The sequence below is a fragment of the Odontesthes bonariensis genome, chromosome 23 (genome assembly GCF_027942865.1).
Source record: "Odontesthes bonariensis isolate fOdoBon6 chromosome 23, fOdoBon6.hap1, whole genome shotgun sequence".
Classification (NCBI taxonomy): domain Eukaryota; kingdom Metazoa; phylum Chordata; class Actinopteri; order Atheriniformes; family Atherinopsidae; genus Odontesthes; species Odontesthes bonariensis.
In genome coordinates, this window is record NC_134528.1 from 16,223,055 (window position 1) to 16,239,248 (window position 16,194).

General features: G+C 37.5%; 1 protein-coding gene across 2 annotated transcripts in view; it reads right to left on the reverse strand.

Annotated features, from left to right (window-relative positions):
- Positions 1-16,194, reverse strand: part of LOC142373511 (protocadherin-15-like) — a 219,316-nt gene that overhangs the window by 78,043 nt on the left and 125,079 nt on the right. For both annotated transcript variants that reach the window (XM_075456801.1, XM_075456800.1), the window contains 3 exons: positions 14,696-14,828; positions 12,594-12,673; positions 5,460-5,553 (listed from right to left, as the gene is read on the reverse strand). In XM_075456801.1, coding sequence (XP_075312916.1) covers positions 5,460-5,553; positions 12,594-12,673; positions 14,696-14,828 — 307 coding nt within the window. The remainder of the gene's footprint in view (positions 1-5,459; positions 5,554-12,593; positions 12,674-14,695; positions 14,829-16,194) is intronic.

The window sequence follows — 16,194 nt, forward strand, 5'->3', positions numbered from 1 at the left end:
TAACTGAGTTTCTTTTTTCTTTTTCTTTTTTATTGCTTCGGCCTATAGTGTAAACTTTTCAATTTTCAGAAAGCCAACTGACACATCATCAAACAGTGGACGCAATACAATACAGACTATCTGATAAATGCGTACTGTCCTGCGCCAGAGGTTAGACCGCATCTTACAATATACATTGTCTTTGGAGTGGAGCAGGATTACTGCAACAACTTGTATCCTCCTCAGACTGTGGCAGTATGATGGATTCACTGGCTAAATAGCCAATTAGGCACTTTGTAGTCTGACACTCTCACAACAGGACATTTAATAATATGGGACACAAAACTCTGTGTGTGTGTGTGTGTGTGCATGTGTGTGCACATATGAAGACAACCCAAGGCTTTTAGGGGAGGGGGTGCTGATTAATGGGCCACTATGAGCCCAACTACACTCCAATATTCTCTTCTTTTTTGTATCTTTTGTTCCATGTCGCTAGTTCTGTTTCTCGGTAGCTGGTACCATTCCTCTCTCAAGTTCAAACTACTTTTAGCCACTTTATGACTTGAGGCTGAAAGATAATACACATGTTGTCAAAATCCAGAGATTGACTAAGTATGTGTCAATGAGTGTGAGAGTATAAGCACACAGAATGCCTCTAAAATCTAACTGTTTTCCCACTTGCTGTTTAACTCTGTGTTGTGATTGAGGCTGTGTGTAAGAGAGAGACTCAGTATTAGTAAAGGGCATTTTCTTTGTTCAAACAGGTCACCTAAACTTCACCTTTTGTTTTAACTGACTTTTGAGGGCAAATTATTATTAAAGAGGAGACATGTTTTTATGCTCGCCTAATGGACAGAAGAGATGAGAAACAATAATGATGAAAGCCAAAGGAGCAGATAGGAAGGACAGGGACTCCATCCAATGTCCTCATTTGACTTTCATGTGGGAGAGAATCTTGTGAGATTACTGACTTTCAAAGAGAAAAGCAAAGAAAGTCAGAAAGTGAGTCTTGTGACCAGTGGTTAAACAACAAAGTGATAGTGTGAGCAGTGGTATGGACACCCCATTTCTTCCAAATAAAAAAAAAAGTTGATATAGTTGATTTCCAAATTCCTTTACCAGGTTTTATTCATACGCATTTATTCAGGTTTTCGCACTTTGCACAGTGAAGATAGTGTGAAAAACCTACCAACACAGAGAGAGAAATGGGGTGCAATTCCATTTAAAAATAGGGATAATGGCACATATTTTCAGATATGGATTGTACAACGTAAGAGCTATAAATAGCTGAGTAATGAATGAAAAAGGAGAACTTGAAAGTAGAGATACGGTGCCTTGCTTCTCCCTCATCTCAATACAATCAATTATAGTGTGAAGAGTCTCAATGCTGAAATGCCAGTTACATAAAGTTACAGATGAGTAGCACAGAAACACATTCTCAATGTCAGAAAGATGTGTGAGGAAAGCTACCAGATTTCTATCACAGAAAGAAATGTGCCACGGTTTCTATGACATACAGCAAAGGTCACAGACCATGTTCAAACTAAGGGTTTATAGTAACATTTTACAGCAGTTCACATCATTATCCTTCAGATAGAAACTAAATCACAGAGTTGTTGGACACCAGATTGAAAGACAGAGTTTCACTGCCCACTTTGCTTTAAATATTCAGTACTACTGATAAGTGTCAGAGGTCAAAATATTAGGTATTCGGAAAAGACTGACTGTCTGGGCTATAGGTGCAACGTCTTATGCAGTTGTCCAATCAGGAAAGTAAAGACAAACGTAATGCAATAACTTGTTTTTCGTGTCGGAAACTATATTGATGGCGTGGCTAGCCGTCCATGCTGCTTTTTGATGAGTCTCTATCACAGAAATTGTTCAATGACTGTGAACCAATTAGATTCCGTTGTCCTCATACTGTGTAATTTACAATCTGAAACACACAGCTTAAGCAACTGGAGGAAATTTCCATTTAAAATGTTATTATAACCTCATAATTTGACATAGCTTGAGGAAAAACAGAAAATAAAACTAAACGTGGAGAAACATGAGTACAAAAGGAAACAGCAAAGAAAATAACACGATAGTCTCAAGAGTTCCTGAATAGAATAGAATTTTTAATTTTAATTTTTATTTATTGAAGAAGAAGGCAGACTTGTGAGATTGTGAGAATTCTGTTACCACCTTATTTGATGGTTCATCTGTTGAATGTTTAAGTTTTTCTAGCAACGTGAAAAATAGAAAGACAGCTCCTCGTTTGCACAATATTGTAACTTTTAGCATTGTGTCATTCTTGAAACATAAAAGTTTTACAAGTATCCAGATAATTAAGTACTGGATAATCCCAAATACAACACAGCATACTTGAACAAATCATTAGAGCCACAGTATGCTTTGTTCGTAAATGACCAAGAGTATTATTGGCTAAATCCCTGTTGACGTTTTCTGTTTTTACAATTTATTTTTTATTTTTTCAAATCAGCCATCATTTCCCATTTTGGACAAGTAAGACTGGCTACGAGGCTAGTAGACCATAGCAGGCTCTTATGGTGGCCTCGCAGCAAGAAGGTTTGTGGTTGGAATCTTATCTGGGACCTATGTGTGTGGCGTTTGCAATTTTCATAATCTTGCCCACTCCTCAGATGTGCACTAGCACCGACATTCATAACTAATGTGCAAATTTGTCGTGAAGAAATGAGAAAGATGAGTGAATTTTATGCTTCTTGGGTTTTTAACTTGTGCCGTCTTTTACAAAGCCAAAGGACGTCATCTTCCACAGAAAGCACTGTCCAAACCTAATCTCCCCCCCCCCTCCCACAATGCAACCACAATCAGTGGTTGCATTGTGTCTTAGTGAGCTTTGAAAAAACACACAATTGAATGCTTAGAGAGAAAGTGTGGTGGAGCAAGAGGAGGCCAACGAGTGGCAGGAATATATAAGCGTGGTGAACTGGCAGTGAGAGAGCAGTAAGGTGTATTTTAGGAGTGACAGATGGAGTTAAGATAGACGTGGGATTGTACCAAGGGTCTGCTCTGAGTCGTCTCTTGTTTGCAATGGTGATGGACAGACTCATGGATGAGATCCGGCAAGAGTCTCAGTGGACTTTAATGTTCGGAAATTACACTGTAAAGAGAGTATGGAGCAGGCTGATGAAAGTGGAGGCATGCTCTGGAGACAAGAGCAATGGAAGTCAGTAGGAGCAGGAGGAATTACATGTGCATAACAGACAGGGAGTACAGCAGTAGTGGGAATACATGGAGGTGGTGAAGGTGGATAAGTTTAAGTAAGTTTTGCAGGGTTTATAGTGGGATGGAGAGATGGAGGAAATGCCAGTGAGTGATTGGTGACTGAAATGTACTGGCAAGAGTGAAAAGGAAAATTTACAAGACATGGTGAAATCAGCTATTATAAAGGATTTGGAGACTGTGACACTGATCCAAAAGAAAATACAGGGGGCAACTGAATTAAAGATACTTTATTTCACACTGAGAGTGACAATGATGAAAATGATCAGGGATGAGTTTATCACAGAGAAAGATTAGCTTGGATAGTTTGGGGACAAAGAAAGGAATGAATTGAGTTGGTTGGGACATGTGTGGGGAGGGATGCTGGCTATGTTGGGTGATAAATGCTGAAGTTGGAGCTGCAAAACAATAGTGGAACATGATTGAACAAGCAAGATATTTGCAGCAGGGGAGAGTTAGAGGTGGAAACAGATCTGCCGAGTTGAACCTTATCTTCTTAGACCGTAAGCATGTTTACTAGAGATTAAAAACAATACTGTTAGTCTGACCAAAATCAGACTTGTAAAAGGCCTGTAAACATGTAGGTTGGACCACAATTGTATATCAAGCTTCTCATAATTGAACAAACATATAAAATCATGCAGTTGGGGTTCGAACCACTCCAACATATATACGCTCAACAAGACTCAGCAGGGTGAAGACACATTGCACATGCTTGTAAGATTCATCTGTTTGCATCCCTTTGCAAAACCAGTAAAGCGTGGAGGCCAGAACACACAGATGCTAAACAATGAACTTTTTATATTTTCCATTATAATTCCCCTAATTGGCAGCGACTGGCTGTGTAACATCCCTCTATGACGCATCATCTTGCATGACTGTTCCATTTTCAAGTGTTACTTACAATAAGAAAAAAAAAAAAACTTTTTCAAATATATCCACAATGCTACCACAACATTGTCCCCTGACAAAAAGGTAGAGAATGTGGGAATATTACAGCCATCTCAGACACTTTGTAGTCAGGTTACCATATATCAGTTTTGCTCTATCAGTTATTTTGCAGCTTTCAAGACATAATATCACTGAAACAAATTTTTCAACTTATTACTTACAAAAATGAACTGACTGAACTTCACCACAGACTAGACCTTTGTAGTCAGATGTGAGCTGCATTGTGACGCCTACCATTAGTGCTAGTAGTGGCAATTAATGCTAGTCATACGAGTGCCACAACAGTGTTGCTAGATTAAATGATGCATTATATTGATACAGCCAAACTCCAAACAAAGTTCTTGTGATTTTGAACATTTTCTCACACAGTCCACAGCATTGTGACATCGGACATACTTAAAATAAATAATAATGCGATTCTGCTCCCATGCATGTATCCTGTCACAAGGACCATGAAGGCAAGCATGTACTATATCATACAACCTCAGTTCCAAAAAAGTTGGGACACTGTCTAAAATGTAAATCAAAACAGAATGCAATGACTTGCAAATCTCAAACAAATGATCTATTTTATAATAGTACAGATCAAACAAATCAAAATGTTAAAGGGGAGACATTTTTCTATCTTACGCCAAATAAATATTAAATCATAAATATTGATAATTTCTGCAAATTGTTTCAAACCAAATCATTTATTAATCAGTTAAAAAAAGTTTAGAGTTGTATTAGAAGCAGTCTCAGCTGTGCTGGTGCCTCCATCTTAAGTTAGGAGCTGCAGTCTTGTTACAGCAAAAGTTAGTCTGAAGCCCTGTTCAGCAAAATCATGTTATGCTAATTAATTTCTTTTTCCTCTGTGGTATTGGAAGAAGTATCAAGTATTTTCCTGGGTATTAGTATTGAGTTTAAAATTCTAGTATCGTGACAAAAAAATCTGATGTCAGCTATGAGTTACAACTGCTAAGGCAAACTTGGTGCATCAATTATCAGATTTGAACTCGACTCACTTATTTTTGGTGCCATGGACTATTCAATCCATTAACTAACTCTATAGTATATTCTAATATTTTGCAGTCATGATATTTATACTGAATGTCAAGAATGTCCAAAACTAATCGCTCTTTTCAAGTAATACAACAGCTGCTGTTCGTGGTATTTCACTGTGAAGGATTTAGAATCCCTTCCAGCAGCCGTTCAGATTAATTCCAATGGGGATGTATGACAACTTGAGTTGTCTGAAAGAGAGCCAGTTAATATCTGTGTGGTACAGCTGAGTTTCTTACTCCATCTGGATGTCCGTCTGAGGCTGTGACCACCAGGGCGTAATAATCCAGAGATTCCCTGTCCAGAGGATTGTCCAGAACCAAATACCCTGAACTGGAGAGAGAACACACAGTTCTGGTTAACACTGGTTAACACTAAGTATAAACTTGAAAGTATATCACAGCAGCAACATAAACAAAAGAAAGAAAAAGAAAGAAAGAAAGAAAAAGAAAGAAAGAAAAAGAAAGATTTTGATTTTTAAAAAACTCATTTATTCACTCAATGATTATTCAATTAAACATTCAACTCCTCTTCAAACCAACACATTCGTAAATGAAAGTTCAGAATTATTCAGAGTAAACAAAACACTTTCATAATCCCAGATATTTTGAAACACACTAAATTCATCCATTTTAAGGTAATATTTATATTCTAACAACACTCTTGCTCTAATCATACTCTTGAAAAGCTTCACACACTCAGTGTTCTGTTTATTTTTAATTTTATACTTTCTACTCAAATAAATGGCCAACTTTGCTTGACCAAGAAAAAAATTCAACAACCGCCCTTTTTTCTTTTTTCTTTTGTCATATGAAAAACAAAAAATAAAACACTGTTCAGTAAAACTTTCTCCAAATAATCCCCAAATATCTCCAAGTAGTGTAAATAAATCTATTATTCGAACGCATTGTACAAAACAATGAAAAATCGTTTCCCTTAATGAACAAAAAGGACATTTATCTGAAACAGCAGGATTAATAATAGAAACAAAAGCATTAACTGCAATAATACCATGCAAAATCCTCCACTGTAAATCACCAACATTTTTAGTCAATGGTGCTTTATAAAGAAAACCCCATGCAGGTTTCACATCAATACCAACTTTAAAAAAACCTCTCCAAGGAATATCTTTTTTGTCACTTAACTTTACCTTATTTAAAGCTTTGACACATCTCATATATAACGTCTTCCCACTCACAGAATCCAATGTTGTCCATTCATTTTTCCCTTTCTCCAGAAAAACCCCAGGACATTCATTGTTAAACAATTGCGGCTTGAAACCTATTTGAAAAAAAGGATCTGTTTTTTCAGGTGTTAACTGTCCGTTAAACCATCCATCCATGAGTCTTTTGTCCTTATCTGATAGCACTTGCTTGAGTCTTGCCAGCATCATGCCAACAATTCGCAGAGAATGAATCCCCAGCCTTCTCGCAAGGGAAGACACATCTCCCATTTCAGGACCAACAAGTTCAAGCAAATGTTTCAGCGTAACAATGCCATTTTTAAATAACAGTTCAGAAATCATAGCCATATCGTCCCACGCTGAACCCAAACGAGATCCTTTGAGGACGGGTTCCATCAACAGCCAGTTTAATGATGTAGATGTTCCAAGTCTCTTTATTTCCATTAGTTTCCAAGTTTTCAAGATACTGACATAAAAAGATGGCAAACATTTTACACTATACCTTGAGTAGTCCAAAATAAATAAAGTTTTACCAAGGCCTAAACCACCCACTTTTGATAATAAACAATCTGCGACCTGCCTCCACAAAACATCTTGATCTCCATACAAAAAACTCTGTAAAAACTGCAATCTAAAGGCTGCTTTCCTACTTTCTAAATGAATCAAACCTTGTCCTCCTTCTTCCTTAGGTAAAAACAGAACACTCTGAGGAACCCAATGCAACCTGTCCCAAAAAAAGTTAACTATGATAGTCTGTAATTTAACCAAAAAATTTGGTGGAGGTTCCAGCACTGCTAACCGATGCCACAAAGATGAAGCAACAAGATTATTGATAATAAGTGTACGGCCTCTATACGATAATCGTGGTAGAAGCCATTGCCATTTCTTTAACCTGCCCTCCATCAGCTCAAAAAAACCTTCCCAGTTTTTCATTTCCTCTATGTGATCCCCTAAGTTAACACCCAAATATTTAAAACCACCTTTCACCCACTTCAACTCATTAGGTAATTTAGGTCCTTCTTTTGACCACTTACCAACTAGCAATGCTTTACTTTTACTCCAATTAATTTTAGCTGAAGAAATTTTACCAAAACATTCAATAATTTCAGTTAAAGTGAGAACATCTATCTCTTTTGTTATCGCTACAATAACATCATCTGCATATGCAGAAAGTTTAAAAGGTAAAGAAAATTCATTTATTTTTACACCTTCTAATCTTTTCCTGATTTGACATAGTAAGGGTTCAATACTTAAAGAGTACAACATACCAGACATCGCACACCCTTGCCGAATACCTCTTTGGACATTAAAAGGAGCACTTAAACCACCATTGACCTTCAATACACTTTCGATGTCACGATAAAGGGTTTTAATCATGGCAATAAAACCAGAGGGAAAACCAAAAGCCTTCAGACTAGTCCAAAGATATTGGTGCTCCACCCGATCAAATGCCTTTTCTTGGTCCAAAGAAAGCAGACCAAAATTTATATCCAATGAGTTAGAGATGTCCAAATAGTCCCGAATTAGTGATATATTATTTCTTATTGATCTCCCAGGAATACAGTAGGACTGATCAACATGTATGACTTGATCTATAACTTTTCTCAATCTGCAAGCCAGAGCCTTCGAGAAGATCTTATAATCAGAACACAATAGACTGACAGGTCTCCAATTCTTTATTTCATAAAGATCTCCCTTTTTTGGAAGAAGAGTGAGCACAGCTCTGCGACAGCTAAGGGGTAGTTTTCCCCTCGTTATGCTGTCATTGAGGACCTCCAACAAATCTTCCGCCAACACAGGCCAAAAAGATTTATAAAAATCCATCGGCAAACCGTCTATTCCAGGAACTTTGCCATTTTCCATGCTCATCAGTGCCTCTTGCAGTTCTTGCAAGGTTAGAGCATTCTCCAGAAAAACATTATCTTGTTCTGTCACCTTTGGCATGTTATCGAGAAAGGTTTCTGTCATCACAGAGTCTTCTCTAAACTCACTAACATACAGTCTTGAGAAAAAGTCCACCGCTCTTTTTCGCAGTTCGGTAGGTTCTGTCAACTCTTTTCCATCTTCTGACCGAATACAATGAATAAGATGCTTTTGTCCATTTTTCTTCTCTAAGCTGAAGAAGAATTTAGACGGAGCATCCATTTCAGAGAGATTTTGAAAACGTGAACGTACCAGAGCTCCTTGTGCTCTGAGCCCAAGAAGATCAGCCAAGGCAGTTTGTTTTCTTTTGAGTGCCTGAATATGGCCTCGATTTCCAGTGGACTCACAAAAACTCTGAAGTTCCACAATATCAATCTCTAATTCTTCTATTGATTTCACTAACTCTCTCGTAACATTTTGTGTGTATTGATTACAAAACTGCTGAATTTTTATTTTACCAATATCCCACCACTGCTGTATAGACGTAAACTGACATTTCTTAACTTTCCATTGTTTCCAAAAAAAAGAAAAACCACTTTTAAAACACCCGTCATTTAACAAAACAGTGTTAAAGTGCCAATATGCACTCTTAGGTCTTAAATTATTAATGTAAACATTTGCTATGATCATACAATGATCAGAAAAACCCACTGGACACAAGATGCATGATTTAATAATTTGTAACTGGTGAGCGTAACAGTAGAACCTATCTAGTCTTGCTAAAGAAATATAATTGTCTTTACAATGAGCCCATGAATACTGCCTTGTTTTTCCATGTTTGGAACGCCATACATCAACCAAATCATAGGTTTCAATAACACGTTTCAAGACTTTTCTCGAATGTGGATGTGGCTCCAAATGATTTCTATCCAAATCATCTATCGTACAATTAAAATCACCTCCTAAAATCATATAATCTGTTGACGCACAATTTAACAGCGTATCTGCTAATTTATCCAAAAAAACACATCGCTCATTTGGCGTCACCGGAGCATATACATTCAGTAAAGTTAACTTTATATTTTCATACTTAACAATAACCTTTAACAATCTCCCAGACACAATATTTTCAGTTTCAATTGAAACCGGAATAAAATTTCTGGAAAAAAGAATTGCTATTCCCGCACTTTTTGAAGTTTTATGACTCAAAACAAGATTCCCATCCCATTCTTTCTTCCAATCAACATCATTATCAAAGCTACTATGAGTTTCTTGAGCAAAAGCTATATCAATGTTTTTAGATTTTAAAAGTTCATAATACACAGCCCTTTTCTTCGTATCCCTTGCACCATTAAGATTTAAAGAAGAGATTTTAAAGCTACTCATAGTCACACACAACAAAAACAAAAAAAGAACCATAGGAAAAATGAAGTGCAGCATCCTGTCAGCTGTTTTTCAACCTTCATGTAACTAATCATTTAATCCTAGCTCGAATTTTCTGCATCAGTTTTCGAAGTCTATACACCTCAGTGTCCCTCAAACCATCAGAAGTCCTTTGCCTCATTAACCATTTAACTGAATCAACAAACAATTTTCTATTAGGAAAAAAATCATCTATAGACACTTCCCGCTTTCCTTTTGTTACTTCCAAAAAACTTCGAATCTGTTCTAAACCGTATCCATTAGTTCCCTGGCCATCCGGAATAGAAGAATCAGAAGATTCTTTATCACTATCAGAATCAGTTAAGGCATCTGAGTCACTCTCTCTTCCACTCTTTTCCTTCATCTGCATCTTTTTAAGTTTTACCCCTTTAGATCTTTCAGATTTTCTTTTAGTGTTTGGTACTTTAAAAAAACTTTCGTCATCCATCATCACATTTTGTTCACTATGAGCTAAATCATCAACATCCCTTCCTTCCTGAACCCCTTCTTGTGTAGTCGTTTGGCTCAATTCCTCATGCACTTCAGCAGACGCACTGACACTCTCCATGCCTTCCTGGCTTTTATAAAGTTCACACTCTGAAACACCCGACTGGTTTTGCATTTCTGTTGAGACTTCTTTTCCAGTATTAACTGCTGGAGCCTCAACCAAAGTATCTGCTGATGTTCCTTCCCTTGGATCTTCATTAACCTGAACAGGTTCTTTTTGAATCTTTTCAGGGCAGTTACGGACTGAGTGGCCTTCCCGATTGCATCCAAAACACCTCATATTTTCTGTTGTTGCAAATATTGTGTAATCAAATCCATCAACCTTAAATTTCATCACGATATTCAGTTCCTCATTATCATTCTTTAAAATCATAAACACTTGTCTTCTAAATGAAACAACGTGTTTCAACTTCGCTGATTTACAACCAGACGAAAGCATTTTCATTGCTGACACGATTTGACCATGACGTGACAATTCCTTTAGCAACACCTCATCACTGATAAAAGGTGGCAGATTGGACAAGATGATCTTTTTTGCAGGGTTCAATAGGGGGAAAACGGTGATTAGCGTGTTTCTCAAAACAATTCCCTTCTCAACTATGCTATTTACTTTATCAATAGAGTCCAAAAACAAAACTACCGCATTATTCATTCTGGATGCTGCCTTCACGCTTTCACATCCAACAACTTCTCCAACAGCCAAACCACACTCCTCAACCGAAAAATCCACGCAGACTGGTATTTTAATTCCATGTCGACGGGAAAGGCTCCGAAAGCCTTCAGAACCATAATTTCTTCCGGCCATCGCACCCAGCTAACAAGCTAGGTGCTGCCGAAAAAGACACTAAAGAAACACCAGTGAAGTCAAACTATGTTAAAGTGCGAAAAAACAAAGAGAAAACACCGCTATAAAGAGTGAATTTCAAACCTTTAACACTTCTCACATTCGTTCTCCTCTCCACACTTGCAGCAGACGCTCACGCATGCGCACGCGAAAGAAAGAAAGAAAAAAAGAAAGAAAAGAATTCCATGTTGAAGTATATTTCTTTTTATTGATTTTATGTAGATTCTGCTCATGAAATGTTGATTTACCAAGCATGTTCGACACTACTTTGCCAACAATTTCAGACAATTGTTAGACATTTAAGTGCAAATACAAGTAACATAAAAGTTAGTTAAAAACTGTTTCATGTAAGCCTGATAGCACTTGATGTCCAACACTTCACCAACGATAACCTGAACAGCCTCTTGGGTGTTGATGCTTTAATAGCAAAGACAGGGATTTGTCTTCCAACACAGCCTTTGTACCTCCTGGGCGACAAGTAAGACCACTGCAAGTACACACATTCTTATTTTTATCAAATACATCACAAATTTTGAAAAATGTTCTTGACATGACTACTGATCTGAAAACAAAACTTGTGGAGAACTTCCAGTGAGTCAATTGTACAGGTTAAATAAAAAATGACTTGACATTATTCAAAAGCTCGGAGCAATAAACCTGAGCGATTATTTCTTGAATTCTATCTTCATGCTGATCATTTTATTCCTGTATGTAAAGTACCTGAAATACTTGGCAGTTAATGTATTGCAATGTCAGCCACTTTAATCGAGTTTAATTCTGGACAAAAGCTTTCAAAGAACTACAGATATACAGTAAGCTGCAATGTATGTTGCACTAGAGCAGTGGCAAAAGACTGACAGAGGTGGTTCTGACTGAGCCTTAAAGCAGAAGATACAACAGAGGCCATGCAGCATTTTGGCATCTGTTTCTTCATTTCTTTAACCACACACACAAAATCAACAAACTATTGCTGGAATGCACAAATAAAAGCTTGTCAGTTCCATTTGATTGGTGCCGTTATAGAATTCTGTTCACCAGATTCATTTAGTCATGTTTGTGCTTTTAAATTGTGTCCTTTTCAGGAATCTGTTACTCTTTTCTCGCCCTTCATTTTCATAGTTCGGCCTCAGCTCTTGCAAACTTAAACAACTTGCAGTTCTTTTCTTTTCTCTCTACTCCCCTCAAGAAATGTAGCTTTTATCCCAGCATTGGCGATGCAATTTTAACGAGCAATAATGAATAAATATAACAAAAGCCCACAGTCTGTGTGTGTGTGTGTGCATGTGTGCATGTGTGCGTTTGTGTATGTGGCACATATGTGTCCACATGAGGATAAGTGCATATAGCTATGTGAAGCTCCAAACTAAATAGTAAAAAGAAGGCTTCTTTCTGCACCAACATGAACAGAGAACAACACAAAATGTTTGTGTATGAAAAGCAGAAGGAACACTACTGACACAAAGAGGAAAACATGTTTTGCTTCAGCTTCTGAAACCAGCCCCAGTGTTTTAGGTAAAAATGATATACACATGACTTTTGGATTGACACACTTACTTCTGCTGCAGTACAAATTTTCCATTGACGTCTCCACTGTGGATTTTGTAGGTTATGGAGTCCCTCTCCCGATCCACTGCCTTGAAAGGAAATAGGGAGAGAACCAACATTGTCACATATTTATCATTTTACCTTTTCAATTTTTTAATTTCTTTCACTGGTCAAAAACCCACTAACACCTGTTAACATCTGACTTTTAAGTGCAATTGTAAAGTGTTTGATGGGCATTCAGTCCCATGTTAGATGAATACAGTAGTAGCAGGTATTTATTGCCTTCTGCTCCAAGCAACACAGATGAGAACACTCGTGTGCAAGCACCAAATTTCACCAAGGGTGCTATACTCAGGGCAACAAGCGTGGGCTCACTTTTTCATGGACAAAGATTTCTCAATTTTATCATCTGCAAGACGGTTGACCTCTCACTCACAACACGACTGTGTGGGTCTGATGTCCGCACTCCACGTCTTAGAAAGCCATGATTTTAAGATACAACACAGCCAGCAAGAAACAATGTAATGCCATTCCTTCATACTGTTGTAGTTACAGGCTTGTCCCCTGGGAGGTAGCAGTAGTTACTGGCACTTAGGGTAAACATGCCTTGACTAATGATATTAGTATTCATATTCATATTTTTCAAATGTGTCTTAAAAGTACAAAACAAGCACTGGATCATATATTGAGGAAAATGATCCAATATTACAAACCTGTATCTTTGGGTGGCATCAAAGAAGATCAGTGCATTTGAAGAGGAAATTAGAGCCAGGTTGTTTTGATTAGTGGAGTGAAGATCAGGTGTGAGTGGGCGCTCTGTTTTACTTAAAGAACAGCCATTATCACAGGACACAAAGGAGATTTCTGAGAACCTCAGAGGTACCTGTCGCTCATTCACAATGCAAAGGTTGCAAAAAAAACTAAAGTCTGAACTCTACCAATCCACAATCCAATTAGCACAAAAGAAGGAAATTAAATACCACGATTATCCTCCTTAAGAGTAGTGCTCAAATAAAGAAAGGCACAAAATAGTTTGAAATAACAACAGATCTTTGCGTAACTTCTAACCTTTCATGAGTCCACCAGCATGATGGGCTGCACGAAAAATCCATTCTCTGAAGAGAAAATAACAGCCCATGTACGGTTTGCTAAAGATCACGCTGACAAGACAGAGAGCTGTTGTAAACATGTCTTGTGGACATATCAGGCCAGAACAGTTTTAATAAGTAGTGATGTATGAAAACATTATCCCATCTGTGATACGTGGTGGTGGTGTAATGATGTGGGCCTGTTTTACTGCACATGAACAGTGTCCTGAACAGCTTGCCATCATTGATGGAACTACTAACTCTGAAATAAAAAAGCACAATCTAAAGAAACATGGAGAGACTTCCGCTGGTAATAGAAATCTCGAGAGAAAGTGGGTCATGCACTAAGCCATTGACCCTAAGCAAAGAAATCCCTCTAGCAAACAACAAGTCAAGTTGATGTCTCGAACGATCTTAAAAGAGCATTTCATTTGCGGAAACCCACATTCCTCATTTCACATCCCGGATCTGAAGCTGTTCTTTACATAGTAAAGAACTAACATTCCTCTAGGCCAATGTGTGGGAGGAAACAATCACTAGCCAAAAATGTATCAGTGAGCGTTTTTTTCCCAACTGGGGGTATTTGTACCTTGGGAAATCCTTAAGCAGTCACCAAGTGGCATTCAAAAAATGAGCAGTTAAGTTAAATATAAAGAGGAGAAAAAGGCATTTAATCAATTTAATGGTTTGAATTATTTGCATACTTAACAAATTAACCCTTCAACAAGGTACTGCGAGGCAAAAGATGACTGAAACTGTTCACTAAAAGAACCTGAAAAAGTTTAAAGTAATGGGTAAACAATTCAAGCAGGTTGTGGATGGTAATGTTGAAGAGTTTGAACTGTGACATTAGAGGCAAGGGGTAAACAATTTAAATGTTGTCTTTCTGTTACAGAGGTTATTGATTCCATATACATGTCAACCCTAACAGGCGGTGGTATTTGCCAAATTCTTTATGAAGATGTGAAGGAAACCTCAACCCAAAGAAGTTTATAACCACCAGCAAACATAGCTCGTGTGTACCTGCAGATTGAGCAGTGTAGCACCAGGCCTCATTGCTTCACTGATCTCTAGGCTGTATTGTTGCCGTGGGAAACGGGGAGGGCTCTGGTTGTTTGGAGGCAAAACTTCAATGTAGACTGTTGCAATGGATGACCTAAGGAGAGGGCGAGAAAGTGAGAAGACAAAAGAGAAATAGGTAAGGCAACTGGGACAGTTGAGGAGAGCAGAGACAGATAGAGAAAGAACCTCCAACAGAGAAGCCGATAAATGAACGATAGCAGGTAAGGGATGTTAAGAGTGGAATGGGAGGAGAGAAGGAGGACTCGAAGAGCTGCAGAGAAGCACATACAGATAGAAAGAGAATAGCCAATGATTTAAGTGAAGTATGGCTGGCCAATATTCATTTCCTTGGTCTTCATGCTTTGTTTGACTAATTAACAGCAAAAAAAAATAATAATAATAAAAATAATCAACAACAGCGTGAGTGACAACGACACTGGATAGTGCTTTGCTGCAAGGCTTTTTACAAAAGACTTTGCAGAGCTGAAGGTTTCTATTGTGCATCCTGACAAACTTTCAGGGATGCAGAAGGTGATGAAGTTTTACAGACAGAAAATGTTGACGTAACCCCATTTGGTGAATACAGTTTGTGAACAGTTTAATTATCGTCTTAAATGTTTAGACTATCCTTTTTCTCCTCTTTGTTTAGTATGATGGTTGTGACAACAAGTTCAGGGAACAATCTGTGAGGTTTCTCAGAACTGCCCTCATTTTGGTTTGTGGATATTAAGTTTTTAAAGGTAAACATATCTGATGTTAAAAGTGTATGTTTCACATTGACCTGTTATTGTTTTTGTGGGGTTTTCTGTCCCTTTTTATGTTGCTAAAGATGAAGTGATTCATCAAGCATTTCAATAAGGCCACAAAATACAAAATGCAGTTTTAGTGTTGCTGCCAAGAGCATCTGCAAAAGCAAATAATGATTATTTTGAGTTTGAATTTGACAAGGCATCAAGAGAAAATTAGTATTTATTTAGAAGAACGTTTGACAGTTGATCGTTTCACATTGTAAAATGAAGACTTAATCATACAGTATTCACCATCCTTCAGATTAAAAAAAACAATACAAAAAAAAATCTAGTTTAATGAGGTGTAGGCAAATATTTAGTTCCAGCGCCATAAAGAGTGTGTGTCTAAAAGAAACGATTGCCTTGGTCACATATTTTGAGATTTGTAAGCAACAATGTTACTGTGGTTCACTTTCCTTTCAACCTTTACATGTTCAATGCACAAAGTAGAAACACACAATACAATATTTACTTCTGAAGTGAAAGTGATGAACCATATCGATGTTTGCTTTCATTTTTATTAAAAAACATATCCTGGAATACAGGATACCAAGGCCGAACATTGAACAGTGTGATAAGTACAGTCTGTTTCAAACTCTTTCATGAAAGAAGGACTCCAAAAACACAGCTATATCTAGTTATCTTAGAATAAATGTTTGATCATCGATTAAA